This window comes from Myotis lucifugus, unplaced genomic scaffold, assembly GCF_000147115.1.
Source record: "Myotis lucifugus unplaced genomic scaffold, Myoluc2.0 scaffold_257, whole genome shotgun sequence".
NCBI classification, from domain to species: Eukaryota; Metazoa; Chordata; class Mammalia; order Chiroptera; family Vespertilionidae; genus Myotis; species Myotis lucifugus.
In genome coordinates, this window is record NW_005871305.1 from 10,821 (window position 1) to 34,818 (window position 23,998).

At 36.7% G+C, this 23,998-nt stretch overlaps 1 protein-coding gene across 1 annotated transcript in view; it reads right to left on the reverse strand.

Moving 5' to 3' along the window:
* LOC102428512 (UPF0577 protein KIAA1324-like) overlaps nucleotides 1-23,998 on the reverse strand; it is a gene marked incomplete at its 3' end in the record, with an annotated part of 52,018 nt that overhangs the window by 10,041 nt on the left and 17,979 nt on the right. The window contains exons 5-17 of the mRNA XM_023762725.1: nucleotides 22,476-22,581; nucleotides 21,028-21,180; nucleotides 20,330-20,418; nucleotides 15,526-15,706; nucleotides 13,899-14,027; nucleotides 12,578-12,668; nucleotides 11,831-11,933; nucleotides 8,292-8,429; nucleotides 6,310-6,573; nucleotides 5,458-5,631; nucleotides 3,087-3,276; nucleotides 1,742-1,838; nucleotides 613-714 (exon numbers count right to left, since the gene is read on the reverse strand). Of these exons, the coding sequence (XP_023618493.1) occupies nucleotides 613-714; nucleotides 1,742-1,838; nucleotides 3,087-3,276; nucleotides 5,458-5,631; nucleotides 6,310-6,573; nucleotides 8,292-8,429; nucleotides 11,831-11,933; nucleotides 12,578-12,668; nucleotides 13,899-14,027; nucleotides 15,526-15,706; nucleotides 20,330-20,418; nucleotides 21,028-21,180; nucleotides 22,476-22,581 (1,817 nt within the window). The remainder of the gene's footprint in view (nucleotides 1-612; nucleotides 715-1,741; nucleotides 1,839-3,086; nucleotides 3,277-5,457; nucleotides 5,632-6,309; nucleotides 6,574-8,291; nucleotides 8,430-11,830; nucleotides 11,934-12,577; nucleotides 12,669-13,898; nucleotides 14,028-15,525; nucleotides 15,707-20,329; nucleotides 20,419-21,027; nucleotides 21,181-22,475; nucleotides 22,582-23,998) is intronic.

Genomic DNA, 23,998 nt, shown 5'->3' on the forward strand with positions numbered 1-23,998 from the left:
ACCCTCACAGAGAAAGAAACTATGACTCAGAGGTTAGATTATTTCCATTTAGATTACCCCAATTGTTCATTATTGATAAAGAATGATCACCCAGAAAAGTTCCTAATCCAGCTCTCAAAGAAATTAAGGCTAAACAGTATGAATAAGTACAAGGATAGAAACAGTATAACTATATATTACCTAAGCAATTTTTTAAGAGATTTAGACACTCAGGCAAACAGAGGAGAATATATTGTTGAGGAGACTGGGAAATACTGAGATGGAGCAAAACCTCTTTTTTAAATATTTTTTATTGATTTCAGAGGAAGCGAGAGGGCAAAGGAGAGGTAGAAACATTAATGATGAGAGAGCCAGGAACCCGGGCATGTGCCCTGACTGGGAATCTAACCATGACCTCTTGGTTCATGGGTCGACACTCAACCACTGAGCCATGCCGGCTGGGCACAGCAAAACTTCTTAATAGGCACTCAGTGTAACCTACAACCAAAATCTACAGAGTCTTCTGTTCTCTGCTTTACATCCATAGAGAATATGTTTTAAAATATTAAGATGCTAGAGTTTTGCTTCCTCATAATACATACAAATGTAAATAATCATTTAGAGTAGGGTTACCTGGGGACTGAAATCACTCCAGCTCCCGGTTTAGTGGGATTACATCTCATTTTCACCGCAGTTGACCGGCCATTAACACAAGATGTTGTAGTTGCAGAAGACCTATTGTAAAGCACATATCATTTTACAAAATATATATGACACAGATTACAAAGACAAAAATATCCTCCATATAAAAACTCCTATGCTATATAAACAAGTGGAAAAGGAATCAAAGTTCACTACTTTATAATTTTAATACAAATTAAGCTCATTTTCTTTTACTGACTATAAAAAGTTTACTATTTTCTCAGGTAAAGTGATAAGCTATTATCAAGGTGTTTAGTAAAGCTTCTATAATTAAAATCAAAATTATAATCAAAAGAAATTTTAAAGGGAAATGCCGGGGTCTTATTCGCATCTCTTAGGGTTCAGGAATCTGGAGAAAGGGCTGCGACGCAAATTAACAAAGAGACTAGACATGAAATATAAATTTGGGAGGCATTTTGTGGGAGTCAGGGGAGGCTTAGCTTTAGTAACTCAGCTCCCCAATCTCCGGGCCCAAGGCTTTTTATTCCCACATTTTGCCCTATAGCAAAGCAGATATACGTATCAAAGGTCAGGTTTGGTAAAGAGTAAAGGACCATCAGGTTGGGGGAACTGCCCTCAGCTGTCTGGCAGCAGGCAATAACATGTAGATCTTTAGCCCTGCTGAAGCCTAAATTCCATCAACCTTCTGATGAACTTGCATTTATGACCTGCTGGAATTAGCCTCCAGCAGGGAAAAATGTCATATCCGCTCAGGCTGATGTTTAGTTGTATAAGTTATAAATAAGTACTGCCTACACAATAGAGGCAGTATTGCCTAATTTAAAATATTATATAAATTAGGCAAAATATAAATTGTATAAAATATTATAAATTAGGCAACATATAATATATTTTTTATATTTAAATATAAAATATATATATATGAGCAAAATTATATAAGGCTTTCAAACTATTCCATGTTTCCTACTTTTTACTAAGTCTTTTATTTAAGAACCAATTGCTGATTATCTATTAATTATAAGCTACTATGCTGGCACCCTGAAGTGACATTCTTTTGATTAAAAAAAAAACTGTCAAGGGAAACAGCATCTTCACTTACTTGTAAAAGAAATGCACATCTGGTATTTGGCTCGGTGGAACTGGGAACATATCTTCTTTTATATTAATATTTTGCAGTGTGGTTTCAATTGTCACTCCTACATGGCAATAAAAAAGACATTACTGAGCAATATGGGAAAATTAAGTTTATTTAGTCTCTGTATATCTGAATAGAAAATAGCTTTACTTTTATACTGTCATTTTAGCAGAAATATTGTATTAAATTAATATGACAATAAGAAACTTTCCACAGTCTATGGATAAAAAAAAGATTCTATACCCTAGTTTTGTAATTTTACTTAAGTCACTTCACTTCCTTGGCTCTTATGTCCTGAATCTGTAAAATGCATGCAATAATTACAATATCTCTAAAGTCTCTTCCAGTTCTAACATTTGAACAATCCACTATTATACTTCTCAGCCTCTGGTGAGTTTTGTCGAATGAGCTGGGCAACTTTGCTAATACAGCTTTCCTTTCACATTCATTACAGGCATATTTGACCCAAAAAAAGATTCTTGTACCCTAATAATTTCCAAAAATAACTCCAAAATTTTCTTAATCTAAAAGTAAGGCATTTTTTCCCTGAACAAAATGATGGCAGAGCCAAAATGCAAGCAATCACAGCGACCTTTGCTTCTGACACAGCTCCTATGCTGAGCACAAGCTCAGTAACTGACCTTGGTGCTGAAAAGTAAAGCTCAATTCCTCTGGAACCCATAGCAACGGTTCTCAAATCTGGCTGCATATTAGAATCATCTAAGAAGCTTGTTAGATTTGTTAGATTGTTATATGCCTTGTTAGGTTCCTAAGCCCCACTCCAAAAAGTCTCATGAATTTGATCCCTGTGAATTATTAACAGGAACCTGAATTCTTCTTAAAATATTCCTATGTTCTTGACACCACAGAGATAGACAAGCAGACAGGGAATAAAACTCAACACATTCACCTTTGCTACTTGTCACCAACTTACTTCTGGTATGAAAAACATGATGAAAACTGATGACAGATATTATAATTTAGGTTTATATTGTGTCTGTTTACTGTTCTTTTCTTTCTAGTTTTGGTGTTTTAAGTTATTTTGTCTCTTAAACTCCTAAAGGATCTGATATAAGGCCAACTCTCAGAAAACACATATCACATCTGAGTCAATACATAAATTCAGAAGTTCCTTGTACTCACTGAGATTAATGACTAGACCTCACTTGTAGGGGCTTTTTAACCATGTCAAAAAGTGATGATTTAGAATTACCTGTGGGCTTTAATCATCTATGATAAAAACCAATGCTATGGCAGGTTATCAGTACCCTAGTTTTATACATGCATATATGAATGAAATGAAGCTTACCTAAAAATGTGTCTGCCAGAATGATGGACTGTGATGATAAAGCTGCTCGGAAACCCTTACTTTCAGAAGGAATAATAGTTGATTGGCATACAAATGCTCCTACCAGATTCGTGTAATCATCTGAGCCTGCCACCATGTCCTTTACTGTAAAGTCTGTTATATTGTTGGTACAGAGAGCCATCTTCTCCCCCTAGGAAAATGAATTCATAAAGAAGTTTTATTGGGGGTCACTCTTTAAACTGGATCACAGCTAGCCAGTGACTCGAGTAGGGCAGTGGTTCTCTCCTCATCGCAATCCTGATTTATTAGATCTGGTGGGAGGCCCAGCCACGAGTATTTTTTAAAAGCTCTTGAGGCTATTCTAATGTTTCAACCAGGGATGAGAGTCACTGAGGTTATGATGAATATACTAATTCAAGGCTGCATTCCCCCTCCAACTGCAAGCATCATTTGTGGTGGATGAAAGCCATCTAACATAAGGAAGTATAAGTCATCTATGAACTCTTCAATTCATAGGATAACAATGCATGCAAAGAGACCAGAAAACTGCTGATGCCAAGAAAAAGACTTGCACTTCATAGGCTGATGTGTGCCAGAAAGGTGATGTGAAGGCTGAAGAAGAAACATAAAAGCCATATTGCCACAGAATCCTAAGACAACATCAAAATTGTAAACAGTTGGTCACAACAAGTGTCTTTATTCACATACTCTTAGATTCAAGGACATGTATCTGCTCAACTACACAGTAAGTTTAAGGGAACACAAAGGTTTATTTTCATAATCATTTGGGGGATAGTTGGGAGATATAATTTATAAAAATTGGAAGACTCTTTAAATATAATGTTTAAATATACTATAGTCCCAATGCAAAGGACTATAGCTTGCTCTATTATTTCTATGAAGAAATGTACAAAGGAAAATAGGAACCTAGTTTATTGGTCTTAGATGTAGAGTGTGCACACGTGGGCATAAAGAAAAGAATCAAGATTTCACTTTGTTAATGCAGCTGGTAGTCCTAACCCAGGGGTGGGCAAACTTTTTGACTCGAGGGCCACAATGGGTTCTTAAACTGGACCGGAGGGCCAGAACAAAAGCATGGATGGAGTGTTTGTGTGAACTAATATAAATTCAAAGTAAACATCATTACATAAAAGGGTACGGTCTTTTTTTTTTTTTTAGTTTTATTCATTTCAAACGGGCCGGATCCGGCCCGCGGGCCGTAGTGTGCCCATGGCTGTCCTAACCTATGAAATGTTTTCCCTCCACCAAGCCTTCTCACCACAATACAGGTGCAACATATTTTTACTAAGCTCAAATTAAATTGTTGAAGCCAAAAAGAGAGAAAAGTGGAAAAGAGCAGAAATATACTACTAAGGAAGGAAAGAGAAAGTCAACAGTACACAGAAAGGAGTGAGAATATAAAGTGGGGAAAAAGAGAAAGAAGGAGAAGAGACAAGATGGAAGAACAGACAGTGGTAATACAGGAATAAGACTAAGAAGAAGTGTGATATATAATGGAATTAATTTCATTCACTGCTTTATACACTAATAAACATAATAGATACTTAATATATATTTTTGAGTAAACTGAGGAACTAACCAACTGAGTACATAAAATTAGGACAGGACAAATGTCATGCCATGTAAAATTTATAGATTTTTTAAGAATTTATGTGATCATTAAATCTCTATTTTCTTTGTACAAAGTTTGGCACAGCCGTCATAATGAAGACCATTATTAGATAATCAGGAATTAATATAGAAAGAGACATGGTGGAAATCCCAACCTTGTATGCCCTAAAAAATATTGAACATATAGTCCTGTAACTCTCCCCATTACCAGTGTCAGTTAAGGTCTGCTTCTTCCCACAGAAAAGAAAACCCCATTGTTTATTAGCAGAGGCTATCTGATCAACTGACATTTGTCTCCTGCTTAACTCCTTTCTACTCCTGGATCAACTTTCTCTTGGAAGTCTTTTACTTTTTAAGACACAAAATTGGCAATATTATAAAAACAGTAAAACTTTCTCAAACTATAACTGCCTGCCTAAAAAATAGGAGAGATGACAAGCCTGATCCACTTTTACACAAACAAAAGATCCTCAAAGCACTTAGACCATAGCTCCAAGGTTTGGGGTTCAAGAGACTGGATGAGTGCTTTGATGGACTGAGAACCAGGCAAGGTTGCCCCTGGTGGAGAAAGCTGCCAACCAACATGCTAGGAGGCAACAGAGGACTTAAGCGATCAAAGCTGTTTCTGACATGTGGGTGTCAGTTTCCATAGAGAATTTACTGGGCCATCAACATAGAAAATATTAACTCACTCTGAGTTGAAATATAGCTCCATCTCACCTCTGCAGCCAGAACTCACCTCATGCCCACACAAACTAATATTGAAGAAATGGAAGTATTTTGTTCCTTTGGAGGTAAAGCTGGGGCCATTCATTAACGAGCCCACGCTGCTGAGGTTGCTGAAGTCATAGTGCAAACTCTGATTTTCTTTCTCGTGGTAGAAAAAGCAGTCACTATAGCAAGCGGAGTGGTCCTTTGATTAAGATTAAGAAATGTAAAAAATTTTTAATAATATAGCAGGAAAGAAAGTATTAGTTACTATGAAAAATGTGTTTCAAAAAAAGTCCTAGTTTAAGATCTATTTCAGTAATTTCATCTTCATCATAATATATTTTACCATACTACTACAGAGAATTTCTATAAACTAACTAGATATTCTTAGGCAAAGTTTAGAAGATTCAGAACTTTTCAAAGTAGTTATTCCAAGGTTAGTATCTTGTAGAAAGGTATTTGCACAGTCAAACGTCCCTGTTAGGTCAGTTTAAATAGACAGTAAAACTGCTTTCTCCTTCATTCAAAATGTAGCATCAACCTTTGCCCTTACAATATTATAAGACACACTGGCTGCTCTCTGCATGTTCCTATTGCCCACCTACAGAGATTGTTTTCTTGTCCCGCCTTAACAGAACCACAAGAAATTTAATATTTTTGAAAGAATTCTTATTTGAGTGCTTTTCTTAAAATTGTATGTCCCCAGAAACTAGCACTTACATGGAACATATTAACAAATGTAGTATCAATAAATGTAAAAGGAGAGAAAACGAGAAAGGGAGTGAAAAAATCATTTGTAAATATCACTAACAACCTTGTAGCTCCTGAAGAAACATTACAGGGAACTTCTGAGTTTCTCTCTTTAAGTAGACTCACTTACCCGAGTGCTTCTACTCCCAGGCCCGCACGGAATACAAGCCTCCTTGCCATAGACCTGGTGTATGGACAGGTAGGTGTCAGGTGGACACTCCTTGCACTGGTTGGTTTCTTTCTCAATGTAGTCGCCTGGGGGGCAGGGGACACACGATGAGCCCGACTGTTCAGAACCGAGGGCACAGGCACGGCATGAGGATGCCACCCCATCAACTGCATTAGTGGCAGTGATAGAATAAATCTTCACCATGTCATTGATGAACCGTCTATTCTAAAAAGAAAGCAGAAACTAATGACTTCTGCTTTGGGGCTCATTGGACAATCAAACTGCTTTATGTTGATATCACCAAAATAAGCAGAGTGCTCCAGCCATATAGTTTATAACTGACAATGGATCAATATTATTGGGTTTGTTGTTGTTATTTTTTTAAAATATATTTTATTGATTTTTTACAGAGAGGAAGGGAGAGGGATAGAGAGTTAGAAACATCCATGAGAGAGAAACATCGATCAGCTGCCTCCTGCACACCCCCTACTGGGGATGTGCCTGCAACCAAGGTACATGCCCTTGACCGGAATCGAACCTGGGACTCTTCAGTCCACAGGCTGACGCTCTAGCCACTGAGCCAAACTGGTCAGGGCTGTTGTTATTTTTTCTTTGAAAATCTTAACACTAGAATGTGTTAAGTCCACAGTAATGGAGTCCCAGGAGTTTTGTCACAGTCACCATAGATATGTCATAATTGGTACTAACTCGGGCGTATTTTATAGACTTTACACCTAGCAGAATTAGCATCGTTTATCTCCCAGTTACTCAAGATAGGAACCCAAACCTAATGCTACAATAGATGCCAACAGTGTTGGCGGGCAGAAGCCATGGACTAGCCTTGGAAGACTAAGACCCTGGCCCTTACCCTAACACTAATTGTGCAATATTGATGCAATCACGTGACCTCTTTGGGCCTTCCTCTCTCTCTCTCTCTCTCTCTCTCTCTCTCTCTCTCTCTCTAGTACTTTTCCTAATCAAGATTCTTTGTTTTCTACTGAAAGAATTTGCAAAGGAGAGCAAGAATCTGTGGCTTACTTTATACTTTTCCTTACTGAGATAATGGATCAATTAAGATCTCATTTTCATCAAGCAGTGGGCATCACCCTATCAGTACAGGGCAGCACTACTCTAGACTCAATGCTCTTTGTGTGGAGCAAAGCAAAAAGAAGGCAAGGAAGTATCCCTAGCATGTTCATGCCCTGCATAATGGTAATCTGAACACTCGTAAATAACAAAATTGGAGGCCAGTAAAATCTGGGGAGTGGGTTCCCCAGTGAAAGCCTCAAGAGAAAATGCTACATCTGCCACCTTAGCTTTCGAGGCAGCTTCTGAACTCGTGGTTTACCTTGTTCTCAAGTTGGGAAGTTCACATCTTTGGAGATTCACAAACACAATAATCTTGCTACTATTGAAACATACAATGGGATTTACTTAGTGGAGGATGAAGGTCTACCCTATCAGGGAAAGAGGGTAAATAATTCTCTGTGTTAACCCAATCCTGTGTCCACACACATTCTCCAGGCTATAAAAGAAGACATTACTGTAATGAAATTATAAACCAAAATCTGTTAATGCCTCCTGAACAAATGCCTGATCATTCAGATGAAGAGGAAGTAAGTCACTAGTCTTTTCAGAGTCTCAGAAAGCTTTAAAAGTAAGGTTTTAAAAAAAAATTAGATGTTCTTTCTCTTAAGCTTCCAGTAACTATAATTGTTCACAGTGTAGAACAGTTCAAAGATCCACTGTATTATTCCATTTCATACATTCTTGCTCTCAAAAAAATAACCATTTTTATACCAATCTACTCCATAACCAAACGCTTGATTCCACATCAATAAAAGCTATCTTTTCCTCCAGGAGATTCGAGTGATCACTTTCTATATATCTCCACTGGAGCATCATCTTCATATTAAAAATAATAATAATAACTTGGAACTTACATCTTGCCCCTGGTTAGTTCTCTGGAATGCCCATGTAAATGTAAACGTTGCATTCTTGAAGATGATGTGGGTGTAAGCTTGTTTTTCTTTGGTTCCACCCCATGATTCCACCACGTTGGTACTTTTTCTATTAATATCCTTTAAAAATATACACAGAAAAGCATAAACTCAGTATTAATACACATGTGTATTCATTAAAAATATGTGTTTGTATTTACAGCGTACCCTGCAGGGTTTGTAAATATTTATCTACAGAGATGTAACCCTATAATTAATTCTCAAAACTTTCTCTCAAATCTACACAAGCACTAGCTTAATAATTACAATATATCAACCACATTGTCAATGTAACATGAAAAAGGTCTCAAATCATAGTATGTGTAAGGGGGGTTGTGTGTGTGTGTGTGTGTGTGTGTGTGTATGCATGAGTATGCGCATGTAGGGGTGTGAACTTCTACCTTGGAGAAATATACTTAGAAGGGGAAACATAATTCCTCAAACTTCTCACAGTGAACTTCATAAAATGGCAAGGCTTTCTATTTTTATCTTTTTCCTTGGGAGATGCTGACAGGCAGCTCTTACATAGAAATTGTAAGTTCTCCCTGTTCTATACTTGCAACTTCCTGGCTTACCCAAGTGCAGATTAATCAGAATGTTAGTTTACGTTCATGAAATATTCTTTTTGATTATGCTTTAACTTCAGTAGGATTAATTTGTGTAATAGTTATTTCTGATTTCCTTGGTTAAATTCAATATTTAGAATACCATACAAATGTGTGATATTCCAACAAATATGTCATCATTAACATGGTTAGAAAGCAAATATAATAAATCAGCCAAATAATGTAATACATATCTAATTTATTAGAAATTAAAACCAAGACTAATCCTGAATTTTCTTATTAGCCTTTCCTGCAGACCCCCTAATACATGACCTAGAATTCTGAATGGGCTTCTGTGAATTATCTGGGATGTTAACAATATGGTGGCATGAGCTCAATACATGTCTCTTTTCTTTCTGTGATATAAACATAGGAGTCAAACATGTTATAAAGAAATCAAATCTGCTATAAAGAGATGCATGTTGAGTTCATGCCACAGACAGAAGCAACAAAATGTGCTTTTCATACATTACAGAATTCCCACATTACTAAACATTCAAATCATCATACATGCCATTTCCTAAAAGGAGTTCATAATATGCAGATAGTGCTCTGTAAATAACATTTCTTTGGATGTTTATTCCAATAATAAATTGAATTTATTGCATTACTACAACTAACACTTTATTTATGTAAAACACTACACAATTTTGAAAGCATTTTTATATGCTATTTCATTGATATCTCAAAAAATCCTGTGAGAACACCAAATCACACACAAAGACAGCTAACAGATTCTGCCATGAGCTAAAACTCCAGTTTTGATTTATCAAAATAAATAATTGTAAAACCTACACTTAGTAGTGTTTGTTCAAATGAGAAAGACCAAATAAATATATATATATATATTCACATAACCAAAAAAGGGTTTTCTCAAAAGGCTTTCAGGAGCACACTGGAGAGAGTTGTTCATTTTACTTAAAGGAATCAAAGAAATATTCCCCAAAGAGGTAAAGTTTGAGCTGCCTTTGAAGTATGGATAGGTGTTCACCAGGCAAAAGAGCATAAGGAAGAATGTCATTCAAACCTAGAGTAGCAAGGCAAGAAAATTAAAAAGTACCAGGTGCTCCACTATCAAATTCAGGGTGTCTAAAAAGGTGTGAAAACTCACAGTAGGTTTAGTAACAGAGGGTAGGCAAAAAGTAGAAAAAGCCTTACAGAGGCCAGGCTAAAGAATTTTAAGTGTATTTATAGGCTATTGGTTCTCAAACTTTAGTGTGTATCAGAACTACCCTCAAGGTTTGCTAAAAGTAGAGAATGCTGGGCCCCATCACCAGAGTTTTCCATTAAGAGTAGGATGGGGCTCAGAAATTTGCATTTCTAACAAATTCTCAGGTGATGTTGGTTCAGGGACCACACTTCAAGAACTGCTACTACAGGCAACAAAAAGCCACTAAGAGTAAGGGGGTAGCTTGATGTGGATGCCTCTACTATTATTTTTATGTTTCTAAAGATATTTTTAAAAAATATATGTGTTTTATTGCTTAAAGTATTACAAAGAGTATTACATATATCTCCTTTTTTTTTCTCCCCTTGACCTTCCCCTGGCCTCCCCTACCCGCCAGTGTCTTGTGTCCATTGGTTATGCTTATATGCATGCATACAAGTCCTTTGGTTGATCTCTTACCCCGCCCCTGCCCCCAACCCTCCCCGGCCTTCCTGCTGTATTTTGACAGTCTGTATATTTTGACAGCAGCATGGATGACAGAATAGAGATAAGAAGAATGGATAGGAGACTACTGTTCAAAGATAATAGGAATGGCTCTGAGAATGAAGAAGAACTAACACTAAAGGACTAAGGAGGCAGAGGTGGGAGAATTGAAGACTTACTGGCTATTTGTGGTATAATATAGATGGATGTGTTGAAGATTATTTATGATCTCCTATTACCACCATGAAGCCATTTTCTTTTTTTCAGAACAAAACAGTTTGTCTTCATTTAAGCTCTTAGGAAGCATGAATAAATATTTAAATCTCCATGTATCTTGTATGTCATGGAGGAAATTGTTAATGGACTCTTAACTAGCTATTAAAGGATCTTTGGAAAAACAAAAACAAATCATGCCTATACAGTCACTTCTTAATTATAACGCTAAAATCTTAACAAACAACCTTTTAATATCCACATGAGCCCCAGGAAATTTTAAGCTAAGAGTTGAGATTTATAGGATATCTAGAAAAAAAGGACAAAATTATGACATGTACATTGTAAAGTCCATTGTCTACATTGATTAAATTTTTTAAAATATATTTTTATTGATTTCAGAGAGGAAGGGAGAGAGAGAGACAGAAACATCAATAATGAGAAAGAATCATTGATTGGCCTACTGCACAACACCTACTGGGGATTGAGCCCGCAAAATAGGCATGTGCCCTGACAGGGAATCAAACCCTGACCTCCTGGTTCATAGGTAAATGCTCAACCACTGAGCCACTGCGGCCGGGCAACATTGATTAAATTTAACAAGGTAGTGTTTTCTTTCTTCCAAGTGTCCACAACAACATTACTTTCTTCCCTCACTTACTAATACATGTTTTTCCTTCCTGATGGCTTTAACTGCTATTGGGGAAATTTTTCATTCTGCTGGTGGCATGTTTTTATGAAGAAATGTTCTAACAGATTAATATTCTCTGACTTCTGTCATTTGCCAGGGTCCCCTCAGTCCTTCCCACAAGGAACAAATGCTTTCTTTGTGGGTGTCATTTCACAATTCTTAGTGACTTCTTTAGACATTTTTAAATGCTTTTGTAAGGGACTAAGCATGGAAAGAAAAATAGGATTCTTATCCCAACTTGTATAAATAAATTCACACTTGAAAGAGAATGCTAAGCTTCTAGATTTCTAAATAGGCCTTTGAAAGCCACTCTTTCACTTACCACCATGAAGTACAGAACACAGTCAGCAGAACAGAGGGTCTCAAAGACAAATGTTATCCTTCCCAATTCAGAACCCATGGCTCCAGTCATAGATGTTGGTGGTCTATTTGACATTAAAATTACAATATTATAGTGCATTCTAAATACAATCTGGAACAAAGTTATCACTTTTTACATTAAGCTGAAAGCCATGCTCTCCTCATCCCCTAATCTACTGCTCCCTACAGCCCAACTCTTTCCTCACTCAATCTCTGCTTGGCCATACCCTTTGTTATAAATGGAGTCTCCACAACCATGTTACTGTGCTTGAATTTCCTGGTATAAAGGCTACCACCCATCCTAAAGCAAAAGACACCTACGGGAAATTTCAACATGGAAGATTAAAGCAAAATGAGATTTTAAAATGTGTGACATGCTAATAGAGAAAAATAAACATATAAACTATAAGATACTACTGCATATAACCTGGACTAAGATATCCTCATTAAGCATCCAAAAAATCATGATTATTGTAACATTTGGATAAAATATTGTTTAAACCTTTCAGCTTCATCTAATACACAATTATAGTGATAGTTTCTCAATCACTGATTCTATAGATATTCTTAAACATATTACCCTACTTGCTATTTGCTAAGGATATCACAGTGTTAATATATTTTATAAAGGCAGTCCTACTCCATCTATTTCTAGAGGGAAACAGGCATGAGGGTTCTTACAGAAGGAAATAGAATGGGTTTTCCTTACTTAAATCCTGGGATATGCAAGTTTAAGATCAGGTAATCATTATCAGAACCTCCAGCCCCACTCTGGATATGATCTCCAGCCACCTCCCAGCCTGGAAATGACAAAGATCATCTTTATTAGTAAAAATTCCATTATTGATTTCTAACAATTTTTAAATGAAGTTACAAAAAGACCAGTAGTGTTTCAAAGTTAGAAATACTTCAAAAGAATTCCCTATTTTTACATTGAAGTTGCAAATTACACATAGAGGTAGACTCCTACCTACCAATAAAGACATTCCTTATGATTCCTCAGAAATAATCAAGTAATGCATATTTTTGCATAAAAGTTATTTAATGAGAAAACTATTTCTCAGTGAGGCATGACTATCTTTTTTTTAACTAAAACAGATGGTCTTCATTCATTCTAATACAATAAGATAGAAAATCCTAGTCTCCAGGTAGCCAATGAGAAATAGAAACCTCAAATTACTTAATGAAGAAGATCTGAAGTCTGGAGTTATTTTTTATAGTTTTCTATATTGTTGTTCCCAAATTTAACTCTTGATCTACGTTCATTCACTTATCCACTCATTCAATTGGCACTGAGTGCTAAGAACCATGATATGCACTAGGGATAGAAAGACAAGACTAGGTTCTACCTCACTGAAGATTCAGAAGAATATGAGAGAGAGACACACACACTACAATTGTCAAGAGTATGGGAGATACAGATGTACATAGAAGGTGATGGGGGGTGGCGGGGGAATCTGTCCTCTGCACAGAAACAACCAATATACCATAGGCACGACTAAGTGCTAAGCTCTCTAAGAACTTAAAATGTAAGAACATTCAGCAACCATCCTATAGAACTCTGTCATGTTTTCAAGTTTTCAGTAAGTGGGGTTCATCAGTAGTTTGTAATCAGGGTCACAGACTTCATAGGCAAAAAGAGATAGAGATGATTTAACAACCTCTCACCACAGCTCAGTGCTGAGCCAGAACAAACTAATCCAGGCAGAAATGCTGCCACACTACCCTTCAAAGTGGCAAATGTCATAGACTTCATTACTTCCCTTGGGAATCTACTCTGGTATTTAGAACCATAACTGGTCCTCCTCAATCTATCTCTCCACTGACCCCAATGCAAAATAGCTTATATTCCTTTGGAAAGTCATCCGGCTGTAACACCACAATTACTATTTTTATGTGAGGGCCCGAAGATGGGCAAGCAGCCAAATAAGATTGAAGTTTCTCGTACCCACAGGTAGTATGTTTGTAAAGAGCTGAAACTGAATGTCTCTGCTGCCAAAATACATCCAAGAGGCTGACTTTGAACTCACCATTCATTCCATCACACTTTGAATTCCCAACATTAAAGCAGGAGGTTTTCATGTTGCCGGGAAGGACATTCCACCATTTGTATTCAAAGCCAAGGGCAGGCTCTGTTCCCGCTGGACATGGTCTACATTCTGCAGGAGACAAGTGGGGCAAACAGTGACTGTTAAACTGCATCTTGACAACTTCGTCTCCCTTTGTTCCAAGCACTGCTGAATTTTAATTAGCAGAGAGGGAAGTGGGAAGGAGAGATCCTGAGCCATCAACTCCCTGAAGAATTAATAACTTTTTCAAAAACAATCTGGAAAGAAAAATAATTCTGAATACATTATACACATATATACTTGACTTACATGAAAAGGGAAAAATATAAAATCTTTTAAAGTGATTTCCCCCTCATTTCTGGGAGTAACTGCCACGACTGAATTATCCCCTACAAGAAGAGTAAGTCTGAAACACGTTCTCTTACGTGTGATTTTAGAATCAGTACCCTTCACCTCATGAATAAGTAAACATTTCACACTTCCTATTGGTTATTAAATGGAACAGCATATCATGCAATTTAATTATGGATTGATTATTTGAAGTTCAAAACATTAAACTTCAAAATGTTAAATGTTAAAAAAATACTAGGAGTTGAGGGGTTTGGAAAGAGTTAAGGTTTATGAGTAAACCTGATTTAAATTAACATCTGCTCTATTGAAATGGAAGGGTCTTTTCTAACCATTTTTTTTATTTACCCAAGACACTTTGCATTATCACATCAGTAAGAGAAGGGGTAGGGAGAGAAAATGTTCACTGAGCAAACACTTCTGGTACCAAAGTATTGCAGGAGACATTTTTATATAACCTGCTCAGTAATGATGAGCTAGATATTATTACCCATAATTTTTAGATGAGAAAACTGAAGTTCAAAAGGTTTAAGTAACTTGAATAGATAACACTATTGGTAGCCTGCCAGATATGGACTCAAACCCAAGACAATTTGACTCTTAAGTCCTTTTCATGTTATTTCTCAAAGGCGCAGGATATTAAGTATGCTGCATGGTTATATTCCAGTAAGAAATCTGCAATTAAAATGCACTGTAATCCCTGTCTACCAAAATTAAAACAAATTCTCTAACCACCTTCGACATTATTTGGTAAGTACTAAAATTTTCCCAACTACATACTTTGAAACAATTTACTTAGGGAATATAATATGCTATATGATTAAAATGAGCAAGTTTTTATATTATTGCACAAAATGTGACTTATTATTCCAATATAAAGCTGAATTAGAAGACATTATATTTTATGCTTGCATCAATATCTGTGTACACATACTCTGCAAATGAAGTGCTTATTCTTAATTGTTTAATATGGTGGAACTTCTTATCACTACCCAAAGGCAGAGTCATCCCATAAGAGTGTCTTACACAAAATGCCATTAAAAAGCAATCCTTACGATATGTTAAATAAACCACTGCAGTCTCATGATACCATTATCATATTTCTCAACTCTACTTCAGTCTCTGAAAAAAAATGTATGTTTTAAAGAATGATTTCATAAGAACAATTAGAACAAAGTTACAGGAGTCCAACAAGATTAGTATGCTAAAGGTCCGAGTATTGGACTAACTGATATCCTACCCTTTGTTCCATCTGAAAACGTCCCAGGAGGGCAGGGATGGCAAGAAGATGATCCATTGTTATAAAATCCAGGGTTGCAAGGTGGACAATCCTTCTTCTCTCCAGAAGGGGGCAACCTAATAGCATCTGTGAGATCTTCCCGGCAGATTTTGGGCTCTATCCACTTGTACATTATCTGTGTCTGCAAAAAAAAAGGCTTGTAAGTCATTTAATATCCTTTATTTGCTTTAAACTTCCAATAGCACAAATGTTAAACGGACAGCCTAGAAAAATTCCAAATAGTGATAGACTAGAAGAGCCAAATAAAGACAATCTAAAACATTAGTAAGAAAATGAGACTCCCCAAAAATAAATAAAACTTTAGTGACAAACGACCATTATTTCCAAGTATTTTTGCCTTAAACTAAAGGTGGCTATACTTCAGACAGATCATGTTCCTCATCATGAAATTCCTCTTTAAAATACAGATATGGTGATTATGGCCCTTACTCTTCTATCCACTCACTTTATTTACTCCTTAACCAAGTAAGTTTCTATGCAGAGACTCTATTTTTCACTTTGAGACCTGCACTACTCTCTCCCTCTCCCTCAACCACAGTACCCACCACCAACCTTTCCACATAGTGATAAAAAAAATTATTTTTAAAGAAGAATATGTCTAGCTTCACATTTTCATCCTATTATTTCAAAAATATTGGTAGTTACTCTCTGGATCTTTTCCAGTAACATAATATTAGACTCCAAGACCTGTAGCTAAGATATTTTCTCCTAAGGGTTTTAGGCCCTCCGGCATGTGCACTGAACATCAGGGTTAAGACAGCCTCCAGGCTTCCAGTCAAGGTGGTAGTATAAATAAACACAGTACTGGCATCCTCCTAGGGCTACATCAAAATTACAACTAAACTACGGAACTACCGTTATTCAGAACCACCTGAAATCTAGCTGAACAGACCCCTGTAACTACCCTTCTTTCTTCTCTCTTTCTCTCAAATCAATCAATATATAAAATTTAAAAAATGATAAAGACAGCCTCTAATTTCAGAGAGGGCAGTCCTTTAAACCTTATCCTTTCATTCTTCCTCACACATTCATACACCCCCACACAAAACGAAATGAAACAAAATTAGCTATGACTCAGCCAAACCCAGAACACTGTAATTATAAAATTATTCTCTTTTGAAACCAAACCATTAAATGGGTTTGCCATTTCAAAAGCAAAATTGGTATTATCAGTGGGGGGAAAGGTATTCTAAATGCAAAGAGAAAATTAAGTAAATTTTTCATAGCTAAATATGGCTTTTTTAAAAAGAAATTAATAGCTTCCTTCATTAGACATATAACCTGCTCAACATATCTTTCTCTTTCAAAACAATTTCTGCAATAATAAGCCTAATATTGAAGCTGGAGGACCAAAATTAAAGGCAATTCTCTATAGCCATTTTCAGTTAATAGAAAATCATATATATTAAACCCTTTAGGCCACTCAATTTTAACTCAAGTATTCTCTTATGGAAGAGTAAACTATCTTGTCTGAAGAAGGATGCTCAAGAAAACACTTTAAAAGTTAGATAAATGTCTCAACAGAATTATAAATAACTTTTTTTTCATTTTACAACTCTCTCTTTCCACGTTCGTTTTATGCCTACAATCATGAAACAGTCTAACCAGCCACTTCACCCATCTGCCTCTCCCTTACCATCTGTAAAACGATGGTCGTTCCTGCTGGAGCTTCCTAAATAGCTGAAAAAATAAATTAGATCCTTTATCCAAAAGGGCTTCCCAACTCCCCCGAGAAAGGCAATATAAAATTCCAAGAATGTAAGCAAAAATATCATCATATTGGGGAGATCATCTTTTTAAAATTCTCGCTTAACAAGTACAGAAAACAACTTTCTAATCTTTGCCAATTCAAAAATTTGCTGATTTATTTTTGACATTAATTAAAATTGTAATGCATTGTGTGTGAGTTACTGCAGTGTTGGGAATAGTTGGTTCCCACATGGGAGTGGGCAGAGCTCTGAGGCTGTGCACTGAGGACTGACCATGGGGGCCCACCATGTAATCTTCCCCCCTCCCCCCACTTTGGGAGGTCAGTATTATTATTATCCTCAAGTTTATTGCTCCACAGTTATACATAGCTAGTAAATGGTAAAGTAACATGAGTCAAGGAGAATGCATTTGGAAATCGTAAAAATAATAAAATATGCAAATATATTTTCAAGAGGTTAGCTAACCACATGCTTTGCAATCCAAGCACAATTGATGCTTAAAAATCAGAAAATGTGCACCACCTTCAAACATGCAAACATTTAGAAGTCAGATTTTAAATTCTCTGCAGTAAAAGTTTTGTTCGCAACGCCTTGCTTCACATGGCAGACTGATTCTGTTCCTCTCTTTCTAACGGGGACAGATGCTTTCAAGTCTGGCTGACGGGAAAAGCTAATAAGCAATATTAATGATTTGTAGCACCAGATGGCTCACAGTGAAGGTGAAAAACCAACAATCAATTCATTCTTTGGCAACTTGAGATAAAATTATGAAATGTTTTATGAAACCAAAACCTTAATAGAGCAAAACTTACCAGATTGCTATTAAGATTACAGAAGAACTATAGTTTCCAAGTGTATTTCTATTAAGTATGAATAAAAAAAATTTATTGATACACACAATACACATGGAGGTATCAATTGGAAGCTGGTTCTTACATTGAAATAAAATTCAAGACGGGGAGGACTAAACTTTAGATGAATTTTGAGACCGAATTTGTCCATGACTTTCCTCCTTCAAACGTCCCTGCACAAATGCACCAAGGCTTTGTAGACTGGCTGAATTCATCAGAGATTAATTACATGTGCTTTTAAAGAATCTACCAAGGACCACTCCAACCTGACAGCCTTGGGCTTCATCATGTTACAGCTCAGATGTTCCCAACTAGGCTATTGCTTGCCTGTCTGCCTCTCCCAAACCTTGATCCTTTCTGGTTGTAACCCACCGGGAACTCATCATTGGTCTCTCTTGCAGTCACCCGCACCATTCTGCCTTGCTTTGCCTGTTCCTGCCTTCAAAGCCATGCTCAACATCCACATGGGCTCTGAGCACTTCCTCAATGCACCCATCTACATACCGGCAGTCACTTGGGTTCCTTATCTATGAAGCCTTTGCTGTTATCTCTTTCCCCTTGTGGTTACCTACTCGGTCCTCTTCTTCCTTTATGTTAAGACACCATGGGGTTTGACATTGTACTGAAAATTCTAGCCAAGGTTGTAGGCAAGAAAATTTTCTACAATTAGATTGGGGTGAATATACTAAAAACAATGAATTGACACTTCAAGGATATATTATATGATGTGAGAATTACATCTCAATAAAACTGTTTTTTAAAGATTTTAAAGACGATTATAATAACGTTTTTATTTTAAACAAATGCAGAAATCCCTAATCACTGAGAAAGGTCATGTTGTTTTCCCATCATCCTAAGAGACGAATGTGTTTGACTTGTTTAGATCATATAGGAAGAAAGGCAGATCTAAAGCCATATCCTTTATACGCTAATTTTAATGTCTCCTATATCTTACTCCTGCTATATAATTCATAAGTACTGTTACAGACCTTAAGCATTTGGAATACTTTATAACATTGAAGTTTGTTAAAGGTAAGGAAAAGTGCTAGATAATCTGATACCAAAACACTGGCAAACCCTTTATGGTCCATCAAGACCAGGAATGTGGTCTAATCTTAAGCAGTAAAAGTAAACTACTTAAAAAGAACTTAAGACCTAAGGGTAAGTACAATAACCATATACGTATAAAATTAGAGATTAGGACCTCAGATTAAGAAAATAAAGCAATACTGGCATCTATGTGGATTTTCCAAATTAGGTCAAGATATTAACTGTCATGATTTTGAAGATGCAAACATACAGAAAGCATGTTGCATCATACCCACTTTAATCTCAACTTCTCCTACTGAATAGGCTAGTGTAGGCTGACACTTTTTAATTAAGAGAACGGCAGGTCAGCTGCCGAGTTCATGTGTGCATTTTTCCTCTGGCTCAGTGTTGTTTATATGGTAATTACTTTGCATTTTCTAAATGCAATTACACAGCAATCTGCCATGACTAAATTAGCCAATGGCTGCACGGCTTTTTTATTGACAAAACCTACTGAGAAACCAAGTAATTAAAGAGAAGTTACAGGATACAACAGGTCCCCAAGTAAAGTCGTTTCATTCAATATCCTTTGTGGTTTCATTATAACATTGTTGACTCTTGTTTATATCAATTAGCCTAGAGTAAAATTGGTTCACTTCAAGTCTCAAAACCTATCAATAATGTTAAAGTGAGGACTTACTGGATTTCCATCCTGTGAGTCACAGGACACATTTTAAGGCTGTGCTACCCCTGAAAGTATTACTTTTTAAAACATATGACTGTTAAAAAAATAGCAGGGATTTATTGGGCACTCAGTATGTGCCAGGCACTGTGCTAGGAACCTTCCATTGAATAGCTCATATTCTCATAGCAGCCTCAGGAAATAGGTACAGAGATTATCCCTATTTTACTAATGAAAACACTGAAACTTAGGCACAGCCAATAACTTGCCCACAGCACTAATTAGTAGATTGGAAAATCAAAGCCAAGAAGGCAGGCTTCAGAAGATAAATTATTAAATTTCCTCTGAACTACTTTAGATACATGTGTTATAAATCAGCTCATTCAACTCTCTCATCAACAAGTAAAAGTCTGCTAAAATTGGGAAGATGGCTGAATAAACATGAAATGGAGTGCACTGAACACTGCCAATACCTTTCCATCTTCATCACATGGAGTGTGGATCTGAAAATAGTCTTTTGTGGTACAGGGAGGGCGCTCCATACACTCGCCAGATCCTTCTTCTGCAACAACAACAACAACAAATGCATTTCAGAAATGAGTCCTTTGTGACTCTAAGAAAGGGCAAAAAACAAAATAAACAAACAAACAAAAGAGAAATAACTAAAAAGTAAAAATAACCTTACCAGAGGAATTTAGGTACAACTAGCTAGGCCTAAAGAAGATAAGGGCTTACATTTTTATTTTCACTAGAGCAATAAGTGTTTCCATGATACACCTGGGACATATCACAGTTTTTCCAAGAAGATGTTAGACATATTCTATTATCATTAAAATTGTAAATTTGGAACAAATGAAAAGTTTCTAAATATATCTCTATGTCCACAAATCATCTAAAAGTACGGCATGAATCCAGATTAGTATAAACACATCTCAAGCAGTTACCTGTGAAGTATGAAATAGTAAAAAATTACAGACAAAAGGAAAAGTCATGAAGAAAGGGGTAAAAGTAATTTTATCCACTCAATATTGATTCACTTCAGCACTTTTGTGTCTAGCCCATTGTTCCTGTCCCACTTATATGTGACATCTGGCTTAGGTCTATACACTCAACAAATGTACATTTAAAAAGAAAAGAACATAGAGTATAAATTGGCAAAGATCAGACCCACCTGAAAACTGGGAGTCCTCTGCACACTTTATGCATTCTTTGGCTCCTTTCTCAGAATAGGTGTTTCTGGGACACACTTGGCAGTTGAACGAACCTGGTTTATTGCTGAAGGTGCCCGGCTTGCATGGAAAGCATTCTGATGTGTATGCCACTCCTGTGGGATATTAACACACAGAGCATGGAGGGACCCAACAGAAGTGAGCAAATCAGCACCTTCTTTCAGCTTCTACCAGAAATGAGAGAGCATTATTGACACTGAGCTCAGCCCAAATCCTTTCTCTCATTCATTCAACCCCACGAAGTGTTTGCTACATGCAGGTACCTGGGATAAATATTGAATAAAACACAGTAAATAGAGCAAACACTGAAGCAAGAGATTGGCATTTGTTAGAGGTACAGTAAATGTATAAACTCAGTTGTCAAAAGACAATTCCACGAACCCAGAGTGGGATAAACTCTAAGGTCCCTTCCAGTTCTACAAGCTACCATTCTCTGATCTCTGTGGCTACCTGTTTGTTCCCTTTCTATGCTGCTCACTAAGTCACTGGCAAGACTTAACAGACCCTAGGAAGGGCTTGACTTTTCCTCTGGTTTGTAATTTCAGCCTTTGCCAGCAGATGTCCCTAGGACTAATGAGTTAGCATCACAGGAACACGTACACTTTAAAAATATTAAAACACAAGCCAAACTTTCATCAAGGAGAATCACTGCTTTAATTATAAGTAGCCCTGAGACTGAATAATTTCAGGGTTTACTGGCCACTTTCCTGGGCCACAAAGGCCACAAAGGCCCAGCTGATTCAAAAGAAGCACAAGAACCAGGCCACAATGAGCACTGATCTATAAACTAGGAGGTCACAGTTTAATTCCAGGTCAGGGCACATGCCCAGGTTGCAGGCTCAATCCCCATTGTGGGGAGGGGGTGGGGGGGGGGGCATGCAGGAGGCAGCTGAATCATCATTGATGTTTCTATCTTTCTCTCCCTCTCCCTTCCTCTCTCCCTTCCTCTCTGAAATATATATATAAAGAAGCAGCACAAGAGAAGATTTGGGACATAATCAAGCCAAGATGTTTATTTTATTGTTATTTTTTTGGATGCAACAGTGACCTGAGTAAGCTCAATGACTGGCACTATAGACATTACTCAAATGAATAATAGGCTCTTATTAACAAAGACATTTTTCTTTTATTTAAAAACACCTAAAATTGTCATCATGTGTACTTTTTCACACAGATTAAATAATTCAGTTTAAGGAACAAAAAACAAAACAAAAACAAAAAATCAGTCAACTTTCCAGGAATAAAACCAGCACCTCTACACCTGTATGATACTTAACATATTAATTCCTGTCCCATAAACTTTTGGGCCAATCAAACTGACAATTCAATCAATATTTAACTCAATATAAAATGTGATAGGTGACTACTAAAACAGATTGCTGCAAAATACCTTCAATTGTGATATTTTTTACCAAAACTGGCTTGACTGCCTTAGAACCCATAAGGATGCCTGTAGTTCTCCAGTACAGTATGTTTGGGCCAGACTTTAGCATTACCTGTAAAGCAAAACACAAGACACTCAGGTTAGCTAAGCCGTGCTACATCCAACCATGCCTGAAAGCTAATCTCGCATATATTTTTCTTTGAATTATAGTGAAACACCATTAATTTGGAATCCATAAATTTAAGTCTACTGCTAATTCAGACCTAAGCTCTGCTGAAGTTCAAATTTTCTAAAAAAAAAAAATACTTGCCAATCCAAAAAAATATAGTAATAAAGAAAGAAAATTCCTCAAGTCTAAAGAAAAAGATAAAATTCTTTTCAAAGCATTTGCATGAAGTTTTGGTTTATATTTAAGAGACTCGTTTTAGAAAGTGAAAGGCACTCAGATCAATTACATATTTATTGGATGCCATTATTAATAAGCAGACTAAGTTCTGAGAACAAAAAGCAACAGACTGAGTTGGCTTCTTTTTTAATTTATTTAATAAGCAATACTGCAACAGCAACAAGAGAAAATAGGCCTGTTCTTATAAAAGAACCTGATTTAATTCTATGATTTTAGAACTTAAATGTTACTATGTCTAATATCAGCTTTCTTTGCCACTGGGATATTTTTCTAATCATAAATCAAACTAACTTTCTGAGAATTGTCATGCTAATTCAGACAAGCAAACTAATTTTAAGGGTCCCTTGCTTTCTCATTTGCCACCCTTATTCTTCTATGTAGACTCTGGCCAAATCCAAACTGTATAAACTTAAAACATATCCAACCATTTCACCTTGCCAGGGATACAGAGAAGTAGTACATTAAGTACTTTCGTCTTGCATGAAGTCTTCATAAGTGAAGAAAGCGTATTTGTTGCCAAGGGTTATTTGTGCCTTCAAAGCCCAGCCGAGAGAAGGCTTAGGCAAATAGATCTTAAGTGGTATTAACGTCACTTCCAGGCATACAGCTCAAAAAATACTCGGAAAAGTAGGCTGTATTAATCACTCCAAGCTGGAGTCCCTGGATGGTCACTTACTGAAACAGAGCTCCGTCTGCATTTTGGGCACCCATGTATCTTTTCATTTATCCCTGCAAGAGTGGTTTTATTTCTTTTTATTTCTTTTTTTCTTTTAGCTATTTCATTTTATTTTTTTATTTTTGGGGCTTTTTATTTTATTTTATTGTTCAAAGTATTACTGATAGTAGTACATATGTCTCCTTTCCCCCCCCCACCCCCATTGACCTTCCCCCGGCCTCCCCTACCCCACCCACACCCATTGACCTTCTATCACACCCCCCCTCCCATCAGATCCTCGCTGGCAGCGCAGTCATACAGCTATAGCCACAAAGAAAACTTTGAGGGTAAATTCCATACTCCAATTGAGATACTGTACCGGGCCAAGTATAAGTTTCAGATACAATATGTAGCTTCTTTTAGGAGTCGGAGTGTGTACCTTCAGTGTGTTCAAAGCTATAGTACGGG